Source organism: Oncorhynchus clarkii, chromosome 10, assembly GCF_045791955.1.
Source record: "Oncorhynchus clarkii lewisi isolate Uvic-CL-2024 chromosome 10, UVic_Ocla_1.0, whole genome shotgun sequence".
Taxonomy (NCBI): Eukaryota; Metazoa; Chordata; class Actinopteri; order Salmoniformes; family Salmonidae; genus Oncorhynchus; species Oncorhynchus clarkii.
Genome location: NC_092156.1, coordinates 40,580,495 through 40,596,561, shown reverse-complemented (window position 1 = coordinate 40,596,561; position 16,067 = coordinate 40,580,495). Strand labels below are relative to the sequence as shown.

The 16,067-nt window shown below is 42.9% G+C and overlaps 1 protein-coding gene across 1 annotated transcript in view; it reads left to right on the top strand.

Moving 5' to 3' along the window:
• LOC139418470 (roundabout homolog 2-like) overlaps positions 1–16,067 on the top strand; it is a 120,204-nt gene that overhangs the window by 100,689 nt on the left and 3,448 nt on the right. Inside the window, exons 22-24 of the mRNA XM_071167941.1 lie at positions 8,834–8,990; positions 10,763–11,020; positions 11,997–12,193. Of these exons, the coding sequence (XP_071024042.1) occupies positions 8,834–8,990; positions 10,763–11,020; positions 11,997–12,193 (612 nt within the window). The remainder of the gene's footprint in view (positions 1–8,833; positions 8,991–10,762; positions 11,021–11,996; positions 12,194–16,067) is intronic.

The following is a 16,067-nucleotide window of genomic DNA, read 5'->3' as shown; positions in this document are numbered from 1 at the left end:
AGCCTGTGCGAGCAAGGAGGCCTACAAAGCGAGCAAGGAGGCCTACAAACCTGACTCAGTTACCCCAGTTCTGTCAGGAGGAATGGGCCAAAATTTCCCCAACTTATTGTGGGAAGCTTGTGGAAGGCTACCCAAAACGTTTGACCCAAGGAAAACAGTTTAAAGGCAATGCTACCAAATACTAATTGAGTGTATGTGAACTTCTGACACACTGGGAATGTGATGAAAGAATTAAAAGCTGAAATAAATAATTCTCTCTACTATTATTCTGACATTTCACATTCTTAAAATAAAGTGGTTATCCTAACTGACCTAAGACAGGAAAATTTTACTAGGATTAAATGTCAGACATTGTGAAAAACTGAGTTTAAATGTATTTGGCTAAGGTGTCTGTAAACTACCGACTTCAACTGTATATAATATATAAGGTTAAATGTAATATATAATGCACAATGTCTCAGGAAAGAATGTCTGGGTTGGCAATACTTAGTATGCCTATAGAAAGCAGTCGGACCTACAGGCCGTGGTCAGTCTCTCAAGTTGGAGTTCATTCAATTTCTTTACTTTCAATTTACCTTGATTGCAGCTCATTTGTGTAAGTAATTTGCCAGACAAAACCTGCTTATTTCAACAATAAATATTGGCTGAATTTATCCTCTAGCCAACTACTTTTTTCCTCATTGTTAGGCTTTTTTATGTGTTATTTTTATAAACGGTTTATAATAGCAGCTAAATGGCAGTTAAATACTATATATAGCTATTATCACGTAGACCCAGATGCAGACAACGTCGAAGGAACAACAGTTTATTAATCCAACAGGGGCAGGCAAAAGACAGGTCAAGGGCAGGCAGGGCTCAGTAATCCAGATAGGTGTGGCAAAGGTACAGGACGGCAGGCCGGCTCAGGGTCAGGGCAGGCAGAAATGGTCAAAACCGGGAAAACTAGAAAACAAGAACAATCGAGAGACAGGAACAGAGGGAAAAACATTGGTAGGCTTGACGAATCAAAACGAATTGGCAACAGACAAATACAGAACACAGTTATAAATACACAAGGAATAATGGGGAAGATGGGCGACACCTGGAGGGGGGTGGAGACAATCACAAAGACAGGTGAAACAGATCAGGATGTGAAAGCTATATATAGTAGGCTACACTGCATAATTAAATCATCCCTAGTAAGCTAGTGTTTTGAGGGTGGACTGACTGTATTATTTGGCATTATTAGACTGGTTTTACTTTTTATCCAAGCTGGGACAGAGTGCTAGGAAGGCTCATGTCATGCAGGTTCAGGTTGGCTATACAGGACAGTTGTATATAACAAAATCCAACAACAACAAAAAATCCAATGGTTTCTGATTAGTATGCTGTTCTATTGAAAATATAAAATCAAATGTATTTATATAGCCCTTCGTACATCAGCTGATATCTCAAAGTGCTGTACAGAAACCCAGCCTAAAACCCCAAACAGCAAGCAATGCAGGTGTAGAAGGACGGTGGCTAGGAAAAACTCCCTAGAAAGGCCAAAACCTAGGAAGAAACCTAGAGAGGAACCAGGTTATGAGGGGTGGCCAGTCCTCTTCTGGCTGTGCCAGGTGGAGATTATAACAGAACATGGCCAAGATGTTCAAATGTTCATAAATGACCAGCATGGTCAAATAATAATAATAATCACAGTAGTTGTCGAGGGTGCAGCAAGTCAGGACCTCAGGAGTAAATGTCAGTTGGCTTTTCATAGCCAATCATTAAGAGTATCTCTACCACTCCTGCTGTCTCTAGAGATTTGAAAACAGCAGGTCTGGGACAGGTAGCATGTCCGGTGAATAGGTCAGGATTCCCACGGCCAGGTGGACTGGGGAGCAGCAAGGAGTAATCATGCCAGGTAGTCCTGAGGCATGGTCCTAGGGCTCAGGTCTTTCTGAGAGAGAGAAAGAAAGAGAAAAAGAGAGAATTAGAGAGAGCATACTTAAATTCACACAGGACACCGGATAAGAAAGGAGAAGTACTCCAGATATAACAAACTGACCCTAGCCCCCCGACACATAAACTACTGCAGCATAAATACTGGAGGCTGAGACAGGAGGGGTCAGGAGACACTGTGGCCCCATCCGATGATATCCCCGGACAGGGCCAAACAGGAAGGATATAACCCCACCCACTTTGCCAAAGCACAGCCCCCAAACCACTAGAGGGATAACTTCAACCACCAATTTACCATCCTGAGACAAGGCCGAGTATAGCCCACAAAGATCTCCGCCACGGCACAACCCAAGGGGGGACGCCAACCCAGACAGGAAGATCACATCAGTGACTCAACCCACTCAAGTGACGCACCCCTCATAGGGACGGCATGAAAGAGCACCAGTAAGCCAGTGACTCAGCCCCTGTAATAGGGTTAGACGCAGAGAATCCCAATGGAAAGAGGGGAACCGGCCAGGCAGAGACAGCAAGGGCGGTTCGTTGCTCCAGAGCCTTTCCGTTCACCTTCACAATCCTGGGCCAGACTACACTCAATCATATGACCCACTGAAGAGATGAGTCTTCAGTAAAGACTTAAAGGTTGAGACCGAGTCTGCGTCTCTCACATGGGTAGGCAGACCATTCCATAAAAATGGAGCTCTATAGGAGAAAGCCCTGCCTCCAGCTGTTTGCTTAGAAATTCTAGGGACAATTAGGAGGCCTGCGTCTTGTGACCGTGGCGTACGTGTAGGTATGTACGGCAGGACCAAATCAGAGAGTTAGGTAGGAGCAAGCCCATGTAATGCTTTGTAGGTTAGCAGTAAAACCTTGAAATCAGCCCTTGCCTTAACAGTGTAGGGAGGCTAGCACTGGAGTAATATGATCACATTTTTTGGTTCTAGTCAGGATTCTAGCAGCCGTATTTAGCACTAACTGAAGTTTATTTAGTGCTTTATCCGGGTAGCCGGAAAGTAGAGCATTGCAGTAGTCTAACAAAAGCATGGATTCATTTTTCTACATAATTTTTGGACAGAAAGTTTCTGATTTTTGCAATGTTACGTAGATGGGAAAAAAGCTGTCCTTGAAACAGTCTTGATATGTTCGTCAAAAGAGAGATCAGGGTCCAGGGTAACGCCGAGGTCCTTCACAGTTTTATTTGAGACGACTGTACAACCATTAAGATTAAGATTAAGAATACATTAATTGTCAGATTCAACAGAAGATCTCTTTTTTTCTTTGGGACCTAGAACAAGTATCTCTGTTTTGTCCGAGTTTAAAAGAAGAACGTTTGCAGCCATCCACTTCCTTATGTCTGAAACACAGGCTTCTAGCGAGGGCAATTTTGGGGCCTCTTCATCTGAGGATGAGTAGGACGGATCGGACCAATATGCAGCGTGGTTAGTGTCCATGTTCATATTTATTATAACTCAGAACACTAAGACCAAAATAACAAAAATAGACCAACACGAAACAGTTCTGTCTTGTGCAGACACAGAGACAGAAAACAACTACCCACACCCATAGTGGGAAAACAGGCTGCCTGAGTATGGTTCTCAATCAGAGACAAGGATTGCCAGCTGCCTCTGATTGGGAACCATACCAGGCCAAACACGTAGAAATACAAAACCTAGACTACAAAACATATAATGCCCACCCCAACTCATGCTCTGACCACACTAAAACAGAGACATAAAAAGGAACTAAGATCAGGACGTGACAGTACCCCCACCCCCAAAGGTGCGGACTCCGGCCGCAACACCTAAACCCATAGGGGAGGGTCTGGGTGGGCATCTGTCTGCGGTGACGGCTCTGGCACGGGGCCACTCCACCATAGTCTTGGCCCACTTAAGTGGCGCCTTTGGAGGGCCGACCCTCGCCGCCGACCTCGGACTGGGGACCTTTGCAGCGGGAGACTCCGGCAGCGCCGGACAGGCGGGTGACTCTGGCAGCACCGGAGTGAAGGGCGACTCTGGCAGCGCCGGAGTGCAGGGTGACTCTGGCAGCGCCGGCATGTAGGGCGGCTCTGGCAGCGCCGGACTGACGGGCGGCTATGGCAGCTCCCGAGTAACGGGCGGCTCTGGCAGTTCCCGACTGACGGGCGGCTCTGGCGGCTCCGGACAGGAGGGAGGCTCTGGCAGCTCCGGACAGGAGGGAGGCTCTGGAAGCACTGGACTGGAGGGAGACTCTGGAAGCGCTGGACAGGCGGGAGCACCTGGAGGGAGGAGACGGAGAGACAGCCTGGTGTGTGGGTCTGCCACAGGAGGCCTGGTGCGTGGAGGAGGCACCGGATGGACCGGACCGTGGAGGCGCACTGGAGGTCTCGAGCACCGAGCCTGCACAACCTGTCCTGGCTGGATACTCCCTATACCCCGGCAAGTGCGGCGGGGTGGAACAGAACGCACTGGGCTGTGCTGGCGAACTGGGGACACCGTGCGTAGGGCTGGTGCCATATAACCCGGGCCAAGGAGACGCACTGGAGACCAGATGCGCTGAGCCGGCTTCATTACTCCTGGCTCGATGCCCACTCTAGCCTGGCCGATACGAGGAGCTGCGATGTAGCGCACCGGGCTATGCCTGCGCACTGGGGACACTGTGCGCCTCACGGCATAACACGGTGCCTGCCCGGTCAACCTCTCTCCACGGTAAGCATGGGGAGTTGGCTCAGGTCTCCTACCTGACTTAGCCACACTCCCCGTGTGCCCCCCCAATAGCGCTGCCGTGCTAACTCCTCATATCGCCGCCGCTCGGCTTTAGCTGCCTCCAGCTCTTCCCTGGGGGCGGCGATATTCCCCAGCCTGTGCCCAGGGTCCCTTACCATCCAAAATCTCCTCCCATGTCCAGGAGTCCAAAACCCTCTGCTCCTGGTTACCAAGCTGCTTGGTCCGGTTGTGGTGGGTAGTTCTGTAACGGCTGTCCTCTTCATCTGAGGAGGAGTAGGAAGGATCTGACCAATATGCAGCGTGGTAAGTGTCCATGTTCATATTTATTATAACTCAGAACACTAAGACCAAAATAACAAAAATAGACCAACACGAAACAGTTCTGTCTGGTGCAGACACAGAGACAGAAAACAACTACCCACACCCATAGTGGGAAAACAGGCTGCCTAAGTATGGTTCTCAATCAGAGACAACGATTGCCAGCTGCCTCTGATTGGGAACCATACCAGGCCAAACACAGAAATCCAAAACCTAGACTACAAAACATAGAATGCCCACCCCAACTCACGCCCTGACCACACTAAAACAGAGACATAAAAAAGGAACTAAGGTCAGGACGTGACAGCTTCACCATGTTTCATTGAAATGTTCAGCTGTGTGTCATCCGCATAGCAGTGAAAGTTAACATTATGTTTTTGAATGACATCCCCAAGAGGTAAAATATATAGTGAAAACAATAGTGATCCTAAAACGGAACCTTGAGGAACACCGAAATTTACAGTTGATTTGTCAGAGGACAAACCATTCACAGAGACAAACTGATATCTTTCCGACAGATAAGATCTAAACCAGGCCAGAACTTGTCCGTGTAGACCAATTTGGGTTTCTAATCTCCAAAAGAATGTGGTGATTGATGGTATCAAAAGCAGCACTAAGGTCTAGGAGCACGAGGACAGATGCAGAGCCTCGGTCTGATGCCATTAAAAGGTAATTTACCACCTTCACAAGTGCAGTCTCAGTGCTATGATGGGGTCTAAAACCAGACTGAAGCATTTCATATACATTGTTTGTCTTCAGGAAGGCAGTTTTTTCAAAAAATGTTGAGAGGAATGGAAGATTCTATATAGGCCGATCGTTTTTTATATTTTCTGGGTCAAGGTTTGGCTTTTTCAAGAGAGGCTTTATTACTACCACTTTTAGTGAGTTTGGTACACATCCGGTGGATCGAGAGCCATTTATTATGTTCAACATAGGAGGGCCAAGCACAGGAAACAGCTCTTTCAGTAGTTTAGTTGGAATAGGGTCCAGTATGCAGCTTGAAGGTTTAGAGGCCATGATTATTTTCATAATTGTGTCAAGAGATATAGTACTAAAACACTTGAGTGTCTCTCTTGATCCTAGGTCCTGGCAGAGTTGTGCAGACTCAGGACAACGGAGCTTTGGAGGAATACGCAGATTTAAAGAGGAGTCCTTCATTTGCTTTCTAATGATCATGATCTTTTCCTCAAAGAAGTTCATGAATTTATCACTGCTGAAGTGAAAGCCATTCTCACTTGGGGAATGCTGCTTTTTAGTTAGCTTTGCGACAGTATCAAAAAGACATTTCGGATTGTTCTTATTTTCCTCAATACATTTTACAATCTGCAATGTTTGAATTTCCAACTTTAATTACTGAACAAGTAATTACATTATTGCCACCAGCCAGTAGTCTAAATGGCAGCCTAATGACATGTGTATACTGTAGCTTTGTGAAATGTTAGGTTTAGCATGAGAAAATGACATCCAAATTGTTCTACCAATAAACATTTGTCCATTAGCTAAAGCAAAGCTATAGCCTACATGCCCTGGCACCACAGAAAGCCTATCATCGATTCGATAGGCAGCCACATAGACATATCACAATTTCAGCACCATGGACAGTGATTGGTAGCCTATACTTTGTGAGGAGCTGTCTGGCTGATGCATGCAATTTTTTATTTGGGGTGGGGCAACTCCTACCTTGGGGGGGTGGTCCAGAGAAACTGTGTTACGCCAGTCCTGGAAACAATATAAGAAGATATGTATTTTCAGAGGATTGATTAGAAAAGAGAGCCGAGAGTTGAATGTTGAGTTGAGTAGAGAGAGCAGACAGGGAGAGCACAAACAACAAGTTAGAGAGGGAGAGAGAAAGGGGGCAGCAGAGAGAGGGGGATGTTATATTTACATTTTCATTGTAAATGGACCCTGAGGATACAGTGGTTAATCGCTCCTCTCTTCATGTCGATTTTTACTCCTCAGCCTCGGGAGTTTTTCTACCCCAGAAATGTCAGAAAATGAAGGCACATTTCTTTGGATTAATTTGATTAGCAGAGGCAGGGATTCCTTTGTGTTTTGACCCATGGATATTCAATTAGCTTGGCTTTACCGAGCAGAGCCGTATTGTAGGGAGAGTCTCAGTCAGTCTGTCTGTTGGTCAGGTGGCCGGCCATTCTCCTGCATGCTTTGGGCTGTATGCTCACCTGAGGGCTGGTTCACTGAGAGAGATAAGGAACAGAGAGGAAGAGGAAGAGAGGGAATGGACAGAGTGAGGGAGCCAGCCTGCAGCTCCGGACCCCAGGTCTCAGTGTTTCTTTAAGAAATCGAGACCTTGGGACTGTGAAGTAAGAACCTTATAATGCCAAGTTCAAATTGATTTTTTTCTATCTCACTCTAAATATGGTTTAGGCTAGTCTAGCCATCAATAATGGCACTCAAGAAAAAAAAAACTGTAAATGATGTTGTTACATCATTGAATTTGTCTGATGATCATAATGCATTTCTTAATGTAGTTGAAGATGTGTTCTGACTCTATCTTGATAAAATAGTTTCAGTCTATCATCGATGCATTCAAATAGCTACAGTTTTCTTAACTGAACACGTCTAGTTCAGAAGTGTCAGACAGAACCTTATGGTTGAACCCAGATTGACATTTCAGAGCCATAAGGTTCTATCTGTGATTGCACGCCCCTAAAAAAATGGATTTACAAATGTCTCAGCATTTTGATACTCTGCACTTCAGGTATCTTTAAGGTGAGAACCTTAATGGGTTATGAAAGAACAATTCAAAACAGTTCTGAGATCTGCGATGTGAAAAGTCTTATGCTCAATATCTCAGAACTATGCTTTGTGCAGATAGAACCTTATAGTCCCAAGGTCACAATATGTCAACATATAGGAAAAGTCTTAGTGCTCTGTCAGCACACTAAGAGAGAAATAATGAGAGCCAGGTGGGGGAGAAAGAGAGGGAGAAAGCCCAGGTGATAATAAAATAGTTTTCCAAGCAGCAGTGTTTGTGTGTGTGTGTGTGTGTGTGTGTGTGTGTGTGTGTGTGTGTGTGTGTGTGTGTGTGTGTGTGTGTGTGTGTGTGTGTGTGTGTGTGTGTGTGTGTTTGAACCACATGGGGTGGGAAATAGTATCAGCTCATTAAAACCCACAGCTTGGGGGCTGTAGGGATATCTCTACATTGTGAGGCAAAGACCGGGCTGATAAGATCAACTCTCTATCTCTGACTTCCCTTCCCTCTCTCAATTCAGTTCAATTCAAGGGCTTTTTTTTGGCATGGGAAACATATGTTAACATTGCCAAAGCAAGTGAAGTAGATAATAAACTAAATTGAAATAAACAATAAAAATGAACAGTCACATTACACTCACAGAAGTTCCAAAAGAATAAAGACATTTCATGTTATGTATATATACAGTGTTGTAACGATGTGCAAATAGTGAAAGTACAAAAGGGAAAATAAATAAACATAAATATGTGTTGTATTTACAACGGTATTTGTTTTCACTAGTTGCCCTTTTCTTGTGGTACAAAGTCTTGCTGCTGTGATGGCAGACTGTGGTATTTCACCCAATAGATATGGGAGTTTATCAAAATTGGGTTTGTTTTAGAATTATTTGTGGATCTGTGTAATCTGAGGGAAATATGTGTCTCTAATATTGTCATACATTTGGCAGGAGGTTAGGAAGTGCAGCTCAGTTTCCACCTTTTTTTGTGGGCAGGGTGCACATAGTCTGTCTTCTCTTGAGAGCCAGGTCTACTTACGGTGGCCTTTCTCAATAGCAAGGCTATGCTCACTGAGTCTGTACATAGTCAAAGCTTTCCTTAAGTTTGGGTCAGTCACAGTGGTCAGGTATTTTGCCACTGTGTACTCTCTGTTTTAGGGCCAAGTCTCTTTCTCTCTCTCCACTCAGGTGGAAAGGGTGGCAAGAAAAAGAAGTCGAAGGGTGGGTCGAAGACCTCCAAATCCAATGGGTCCTGTTGGGTCAACATGCCCCTGCCTCCCCCACCCATGCACCCTCTGCCAGGCACCGAGGTGGACCACTACCCCCTAGAGAACCATGGAGGAGGGTAAGATAATATGTTTTCTCTCTCCAGACACATGTAGACATACCAGACCTGGGTACAAATACATGTTTTTATTATTTGTTATTGAAGTACTTGTTTTCTATGTATTTTGGTATGTTCAAATAATGTGTCCCAAATCATCTACTTTTATTTCAAATCATTTCCGATAAAATGCTTACTATATGAAAATACTTACAGTATTTCTAAATACGTTATTTCAAATACCAAACAGGCCTGGGTTCAAATGCATGGGAGTATATATATATTTGTATTGGAAATACACTGTGTAATACTACGTGCCAATACATTCCAAGTGTATTTCCAAATCCATTCCAATATTACTACTGTATATTTCTGTTACTATATATAACTATTGTGTTTAAAAAACAAATGTCTTTGAAAGTCATTAGAATACCCTAAATAGTATTTTGATACATGTACCTATAAACATTCTATCATGATATCACAGGAAGTGAAATAATAGCAAGGAGCACATGTAGCCTTTCTTGTCTTTTGGGGATCTAAGGTCTGTCAGTGAGCCATTGAGAGGAAAGAAAACCCTCTCCTAATTGGCTGTAACCAGCATGGCTCTCTGTCTCTCCTGGAGCTCTCCTCTATCTCTAGGTGTGTGTGTGTGTGTGTGTGTGTGTGTGTGTGTGTGTGTGTGTGTGTGTGTGTGTGTGTGTGTGTGTGTGTGTGTGTGTGTGTGTGTGTGTGTGTGTGTGTGTGTGTGCGCGCTAAACGAGAGGGCTAAGCACAAACGAGCAGCAGGCTGTTACAGGGTACTCCAGTGCTGATTGAGCTCCTGGTGTCTGCACTTGTCATACTGAGGAAACAGCCATCTTCATTACTCTCGGCTTGTTATTGTAAGAAAAAGACACTGTTTTTGTCACAGGCATTTTTTGGAAAGAGGGCATTGGAAAAACCTTGTCCTAGATATTGGGGGTAATATAATGCAGTTACTGTAGGACTGTTGCTGTGCAAGGACAAATGTAAGATTTCGAAATTATTATATTATAATACTTTCCTTGGGAATCTGAGGACGTTGATACTGTCTCCTCCCCTTCATCTACACTGGGTAAAGTGGATTCAACAGCTAACATCAATAAGGGATCATAGCTTTCACCTGAATTCATCAGGTCATGTTCCTAATGTTTTGTACACTCAGTGTATTTCTGCCTAAAACCTTGGGGTGTGCACATTTGCATACATATCTTGCAGCCAGTTTCAAGAAGCTTTGGCTGGTTCACCACCACTTATAACAAAACAGCATGTGGTTAGATCTTTTCATTTGATCTCAGCACCCCATTCCTGCCAGTCACTTTGTAATTACAAACCGCAGCCAATCTGTGTAATTCCCTCTCTCCCTCTGCTGAGAGATAGAACATCAGATAACAGTGTGTTTAACGGTCTGGCAAAATACAAACCAGTAGAAAAAGAATAGTATTTGTCTGTTGGCTAGGCTTTGTCTCGTCACCAGTGTATAACACTGAGAGCAAGTCACTGTGCACTAGCAGTAACACACTTACATAGATTTCTAAGCACCATAGGCTGTGTTTATACAGGCAGCCCAATGTCCACTAATTGGTCTTTTGACAAATCACATCAGATCTTTTTCAGAGCTGATCTGATTGGTCCGAAGACCAATTAGGGGTAAAAAAAAAGAAAGACTTTGGGCTGCCTGTGTAAACATAGCCATAAACACACACATCCACAGTATAAGGTTTTAGATTTTAGCCTGAATTACTGACATTCTCATTCCCTACATATTGTAGGTATGACAGTGACAGCTGGGCCCCGCCCCTTCCTGTCCAGACTTACCTTCACCAGGGATTGGACAACGATCTAGAGGAGGAGCGAGTGCCCACCCCGCCCCTCAGGGGAGTGGCCTCTTCCCCAGCAGCAGCTACCTACAGCCAACCGTCATCCTCCTCCCTAAGCTCCACCCACCACGAGGAGATGCAGTCCATGCTGCAGGCCCACCTGGATGAGCTGACCAGAGCCTACCAGTATGAAGTGGCCAAACAGACATGGTGAGGAGGAGAGAAATTACTGTGGATCTGTCAATGGATTTCTTCCTTCCTTTGGACCATAACTCTTTACTTTCTATGTAGTCTCTTCTCAAAGCCTCTGTGGAGTCAGGCACATGATATGATACAACAATTGCCCTTGCTGCATGTTTTGGATGCATTATGTATCCACTTTCCACTGTGAAATGAACAGATAAGTACTGTACTTTGTGTTCTTTTGAATTGCCACCGGTACTTGTTAAATTTGTCTAAATTGCCTATGATATTTCAATCATGAGACATTCACCTGGCAATTTCTGCTTTGCACTGTGAATGAATGAGCTGTCGTTCTCTAGAACTGAGCTAGATATTTTGCATATCAATAGCCAATAGTCTTGTTGAGTGTTTTATATCGGTGTGGTATTTAGGCATGTCATCCTAACCCCTGGTTTCATGTTTCATGTGAGCGATAAAAACATCCCTTCATTGATTACACCTCTAACGTGTAACAGGCATTGGGAAGCGGGTCATGACGGTAGGAACGTGTGTTGAGGGGTAATGATGGGTTTTGGCCTAGCGTGCTGCTCTGACAACAGGAAGAAGAGCTGCTAATTACATATGCGTCTCCTCCATAGTGGGACGAGGCATGGGGCAAGGCATCGGAGGGGACAGCGGTGGGGGGAGAAAACAGACACGTTACTGACAGCCCTGCCCAACCCTGCTATTCTTCTCCCTTCACCCAGACAATTATCAGTCCATTGTGTTAGTGCTAGCACGAGCGTCGCGGAAGGGATGTGCACATAGTTGTGAAGGGAAAATAATGAATTCAATCTCCCACACAAACACTCACCAATGCTGAACGAGGCCCTAGTACTGCACTCTGGCATTTGGTTGTTCAGGGATTTGTGTTTTAGCCTTTACGTCCTGTCTGTTAGTGTCTTTATCTACTGCTCAGTTTCCTGTCTCAGTGACATAGCATGTTCCCTCATGTTCTATACAGGCATATGAAGGGCAGCCCACACCCGCCCAAGGCCCCTGTCCCTCCGATGGGCTATGTGTCTAGCACGCTGGGGTCTGACCTGGGGACCAACCTCCAGTGTGAGGAAGAAGAGGAGGATGAAGGCTACGGAGTGTCACGTCAGCTCTGTGGCTTTGACTACACTGCTGGACTCAGCATGGACAACCTGGAGGGCTCAGGTGAGACACACATGCACACACACACACACAAACACACACGGATCATGCCCTTCTTGCCATCTCGTCACAGTGCACCCTTACAAAAAAAACATATGTTAAATTTGCAGTTTCACATTTGAAATAGCTCTTTTCACATGTTGAGCTTAAATTTCACACGTGAAACCATATTAACACCACCTTTTCACATGTGAGGAGAATACTTTCACATATGGAACTTCAAGTTCATATATGAAAATCAATCACATGTGAAATCTAATTTGCAGGTTCATATGTGAAAAACTTCCACATTTTATTGTTTTTCACGTGAATTTGCAATTCCACATGTGAAAATGAGATTTTCCCATCTGAAATTTTTCAAATATGAAACTGCAAATTAGATTTTTACATGTAATTGTTTTTTACACTTTTTTTTCAACTTGCAATTCCACATTTGAAAGTGAAAACCAAATTTGTAAGAAAATTCCACATGAAAATCTCAAATTCACATGTGGAATTGCAAGTTCACATGTGAACATTTTATTAGCTGTTTCACATGTAAAAGATAACTCCCAACTGTGAGAATCTCGCTTTCACATGTGGAATTGCAGATTCACATGTGTGGTTGAAAGAATGTTATTCTCCTCATGTGAAAAGATGGTGGTAAAATGTTTCAGCAACATTGTTTCCACCCATGGAATTAGATTGACCACATCTATAAAGCACAAATGGGACCAGAGAACGATTTTGCGGGACATTCGCAGAACAATCGCATTTGCCTACGTTAGCTCAACCGTCCCGCAGGGGACTCACCGATCCTTAAGGAGTTTACAAACAGAGCAAATCAAGCTTATATTTTGGGTTCTGATGGGGTATGACAGATGAACTAAGCTCATGAGGAATTTATACATTATATTCTTCAAGAATCAATTGGAGCATATCATTAATTTTTAAGTATATGGATGTAGCAACTAAGGATTGCTATGTCACCATTTGAACTTGATCAATTAACCTGCCCCCCCCCCCCCAATTGTTTTATATATATATATATATATATATATAGTCTGTCCACTATTCTGCTCTTGTCCCGCATTTGTAAGTAACAAGAACATTTCCCAGGACATAGACATATCTGATATTGGCAGAAAGATTAAATTCTTGTTCATCTAACTGCACTGTCCAATTTACAGTAGCTATTACAGTGAAAGAATACATGCTATTGTTTGAGGAGAGTGCACAGTTTTGAACATGAACGTTATTAATAAACAAATTAGGCACATTTGGACAGTCCTGATACAACATTTTAACTTCTTGACGCTACTCAATCATTTTCGTCAGCAACCGCTGAATAGCATAGCGCCACAGTCAAATAATATTACTAAAAAATATTCATATTCATGAAGTCAGAAGTGCAATATTGCAAAACACATCTTAGCCTTTTGTTAATCCACCTGTCATCTCAGATTTTGAAATTATGCTTTACAGCGAACGCAATCCAAGCGTTTGTGTACGTTTATCGATAGCATAACAAAACATGATGTACACTAAGCATTAAGTAGCTAGTTCACGAAAATCAGAAAAGCAATCAAATTAATCGTTTACCTTTGATGATCTTCGGATGTTTTCTCAGACTCCCAGTTACACAACAAATGTTCCTTTTGTTCCATAAAGATTATTTTTATACCCAAAATACCTCCGTTTGTTTGTCGCGTTATGTTCAGAAATCCACAGGAAAGAGCGGTGACAACAACGCAGACGTATATTCCAAATAATATCCATATTGTCCACAGAAACATGTCAAACGATTTTTAGAATCAATCCTCAGGTTGTTTTTAAAATATATATTCGATAATATATGTACCGGGTGTGTAGGTTTTTCAATAACACCGGGAGAAACAATGGCCGCTTTACTCTGTAGCGCAAAACTCACTCTGAGAGCCCCCACCTATCCACTTATGCAATGTGATCTTTCACGCTAATTTTTCAAAATAAAAGCCTGAAACTATGTCTAAAGACTGTTGACACCTTAGGGAAGCCATAGAAAAAGGAATCTGGTTGATATCCCTTTAAATGGAGGATAGGCATGCATAGGAACAGAGAGGTTTCAAAATAAGAGGCACTTCCTGATTGGATTTTCCTCTGGTTTTCGCCTCCAACATCAGTTCTGTTATACTCACAGACAATATTTTTAGAGTTTTGGACATTTTAGAGTGTTTTCTATTCTAATCTGACAATTATATGCATATTCTACTTTCTGGGGCTGAGACATAGGCAGTTTCAAATGGGTACGTTTTTTAGCCAAAAACGAAAATACTGCCCCCCACACGCAAAAGGTTAAACAGAAATGCAATGGTTCATTGGATCAGTCTAAAACTGTGCACTTCCACTTCTGCCATCTAGTGGCCACAATCTAAATTGCACCTGGGCTGGAATAATACATTATGGCCTTTCTCTTGCATTTCAAAGAAGATGGTACAAAAAAATACAAAAAAATGTTTGTTTCTTCTTTGTATTATCTTTTACCAGATCTAATGTTTTATATTGTCCTACATTCCTTTCACATTTCCACAAACTTCAAAGTGATTCCTTTCAAATGGTATAAAGAACATGCATATCCTTGCTTTAGGGCCTGAGCTACAGGCAGTTAGATTTGGGTATATATGCTTATTAATAGCAAAACAAAATTTTGCAAGCAAATCATTTTTAAATGCAAAAACAAATAAATTGTAAATGGATGCAGAAAACAGAAAAACGCTGAAACATTTGTTATGATAACGCAATTAAATAAAACGCTTCCCTCTTTTGTGCAATTTTCCCTATCTTTGGTTATGTTACCCTGGCCTTTGCTTTCTCTGCCTTTTTTCCAGTTGAAAGTTTTGGTACATTCTTTCCAGCAGCATAGCACTCTGTATCCCACTGCTGGTTTGCTTCTGAAGCTAAGCAGCGTTGGTATTGGTCAGTCCCTAGATGGGAGACCAGATGTGGCTGGAAGTGCTTAAAAATAAACGTGTGGGAAAAAAAACTTGTTACATGTCGGGAATGTATTTTCTTCACGAGGGAAAAACCTATGAAAAATGTATATGTGAAACTTAACACGTGTCCAAACATTTCAACAACAAAAATATATACATGTGATTTGTTCATGTGTTTTTTTTCATGGCAGTCAGGTGCACACATCTTTACATTGAGCAGGAAGTCAAAGATTTGGGAGCAGTGAGTAAATTGGCAATAGCAATGGTTTTATTCAGTAACCCACTTATGGAGAGTAAATACTTTGCCGTTTTGACTGCACATTATGCCGTTTTGACTGCACATTATGCCGTTTTGACTGCACATTATGCCGTTTTGACTGCACATTATGCAGTTTTGACTGCACATTATGCCGTTTTGACTGCACATTATGCCGTTTTGACTGCACATTATGCCGTTTTGACTGCACATTATGCCGTTTTGACTGCACATTATGCCGTTTTGACTGCACATTATGCCGTTTTGACTGCACATTATGCCGTTTTGACTGCACATTATGCAGTTTTGACTGCACATTATGCAGTTTTGACTGACAGCTTTTTTGATATCCAATTTTCTCAACCATACCGTGTCATACTCAAGACTGATGGTTTCATAATGTGAAATTCAGACTCATTCATTTGAAAAAATAACATTCTATGAAAGGGAAAGAAAGGAACAATGTTGTGCAATCTGGTGCACACACATGAGTGAAACCCATCTCCATGGAAGAACAGAAACATTACAACTAGTTAGTTATTTGATTTCAGATGGAAGCTGTCTTTTCTCTGTGATATCTCATTTGGGCTTTTTGTTTCAAACTCTCACTACCATTTCAAGGGTATGACCATATTGTCTAAACACTTCTTCTTTCAGTCTCTCTAATGTT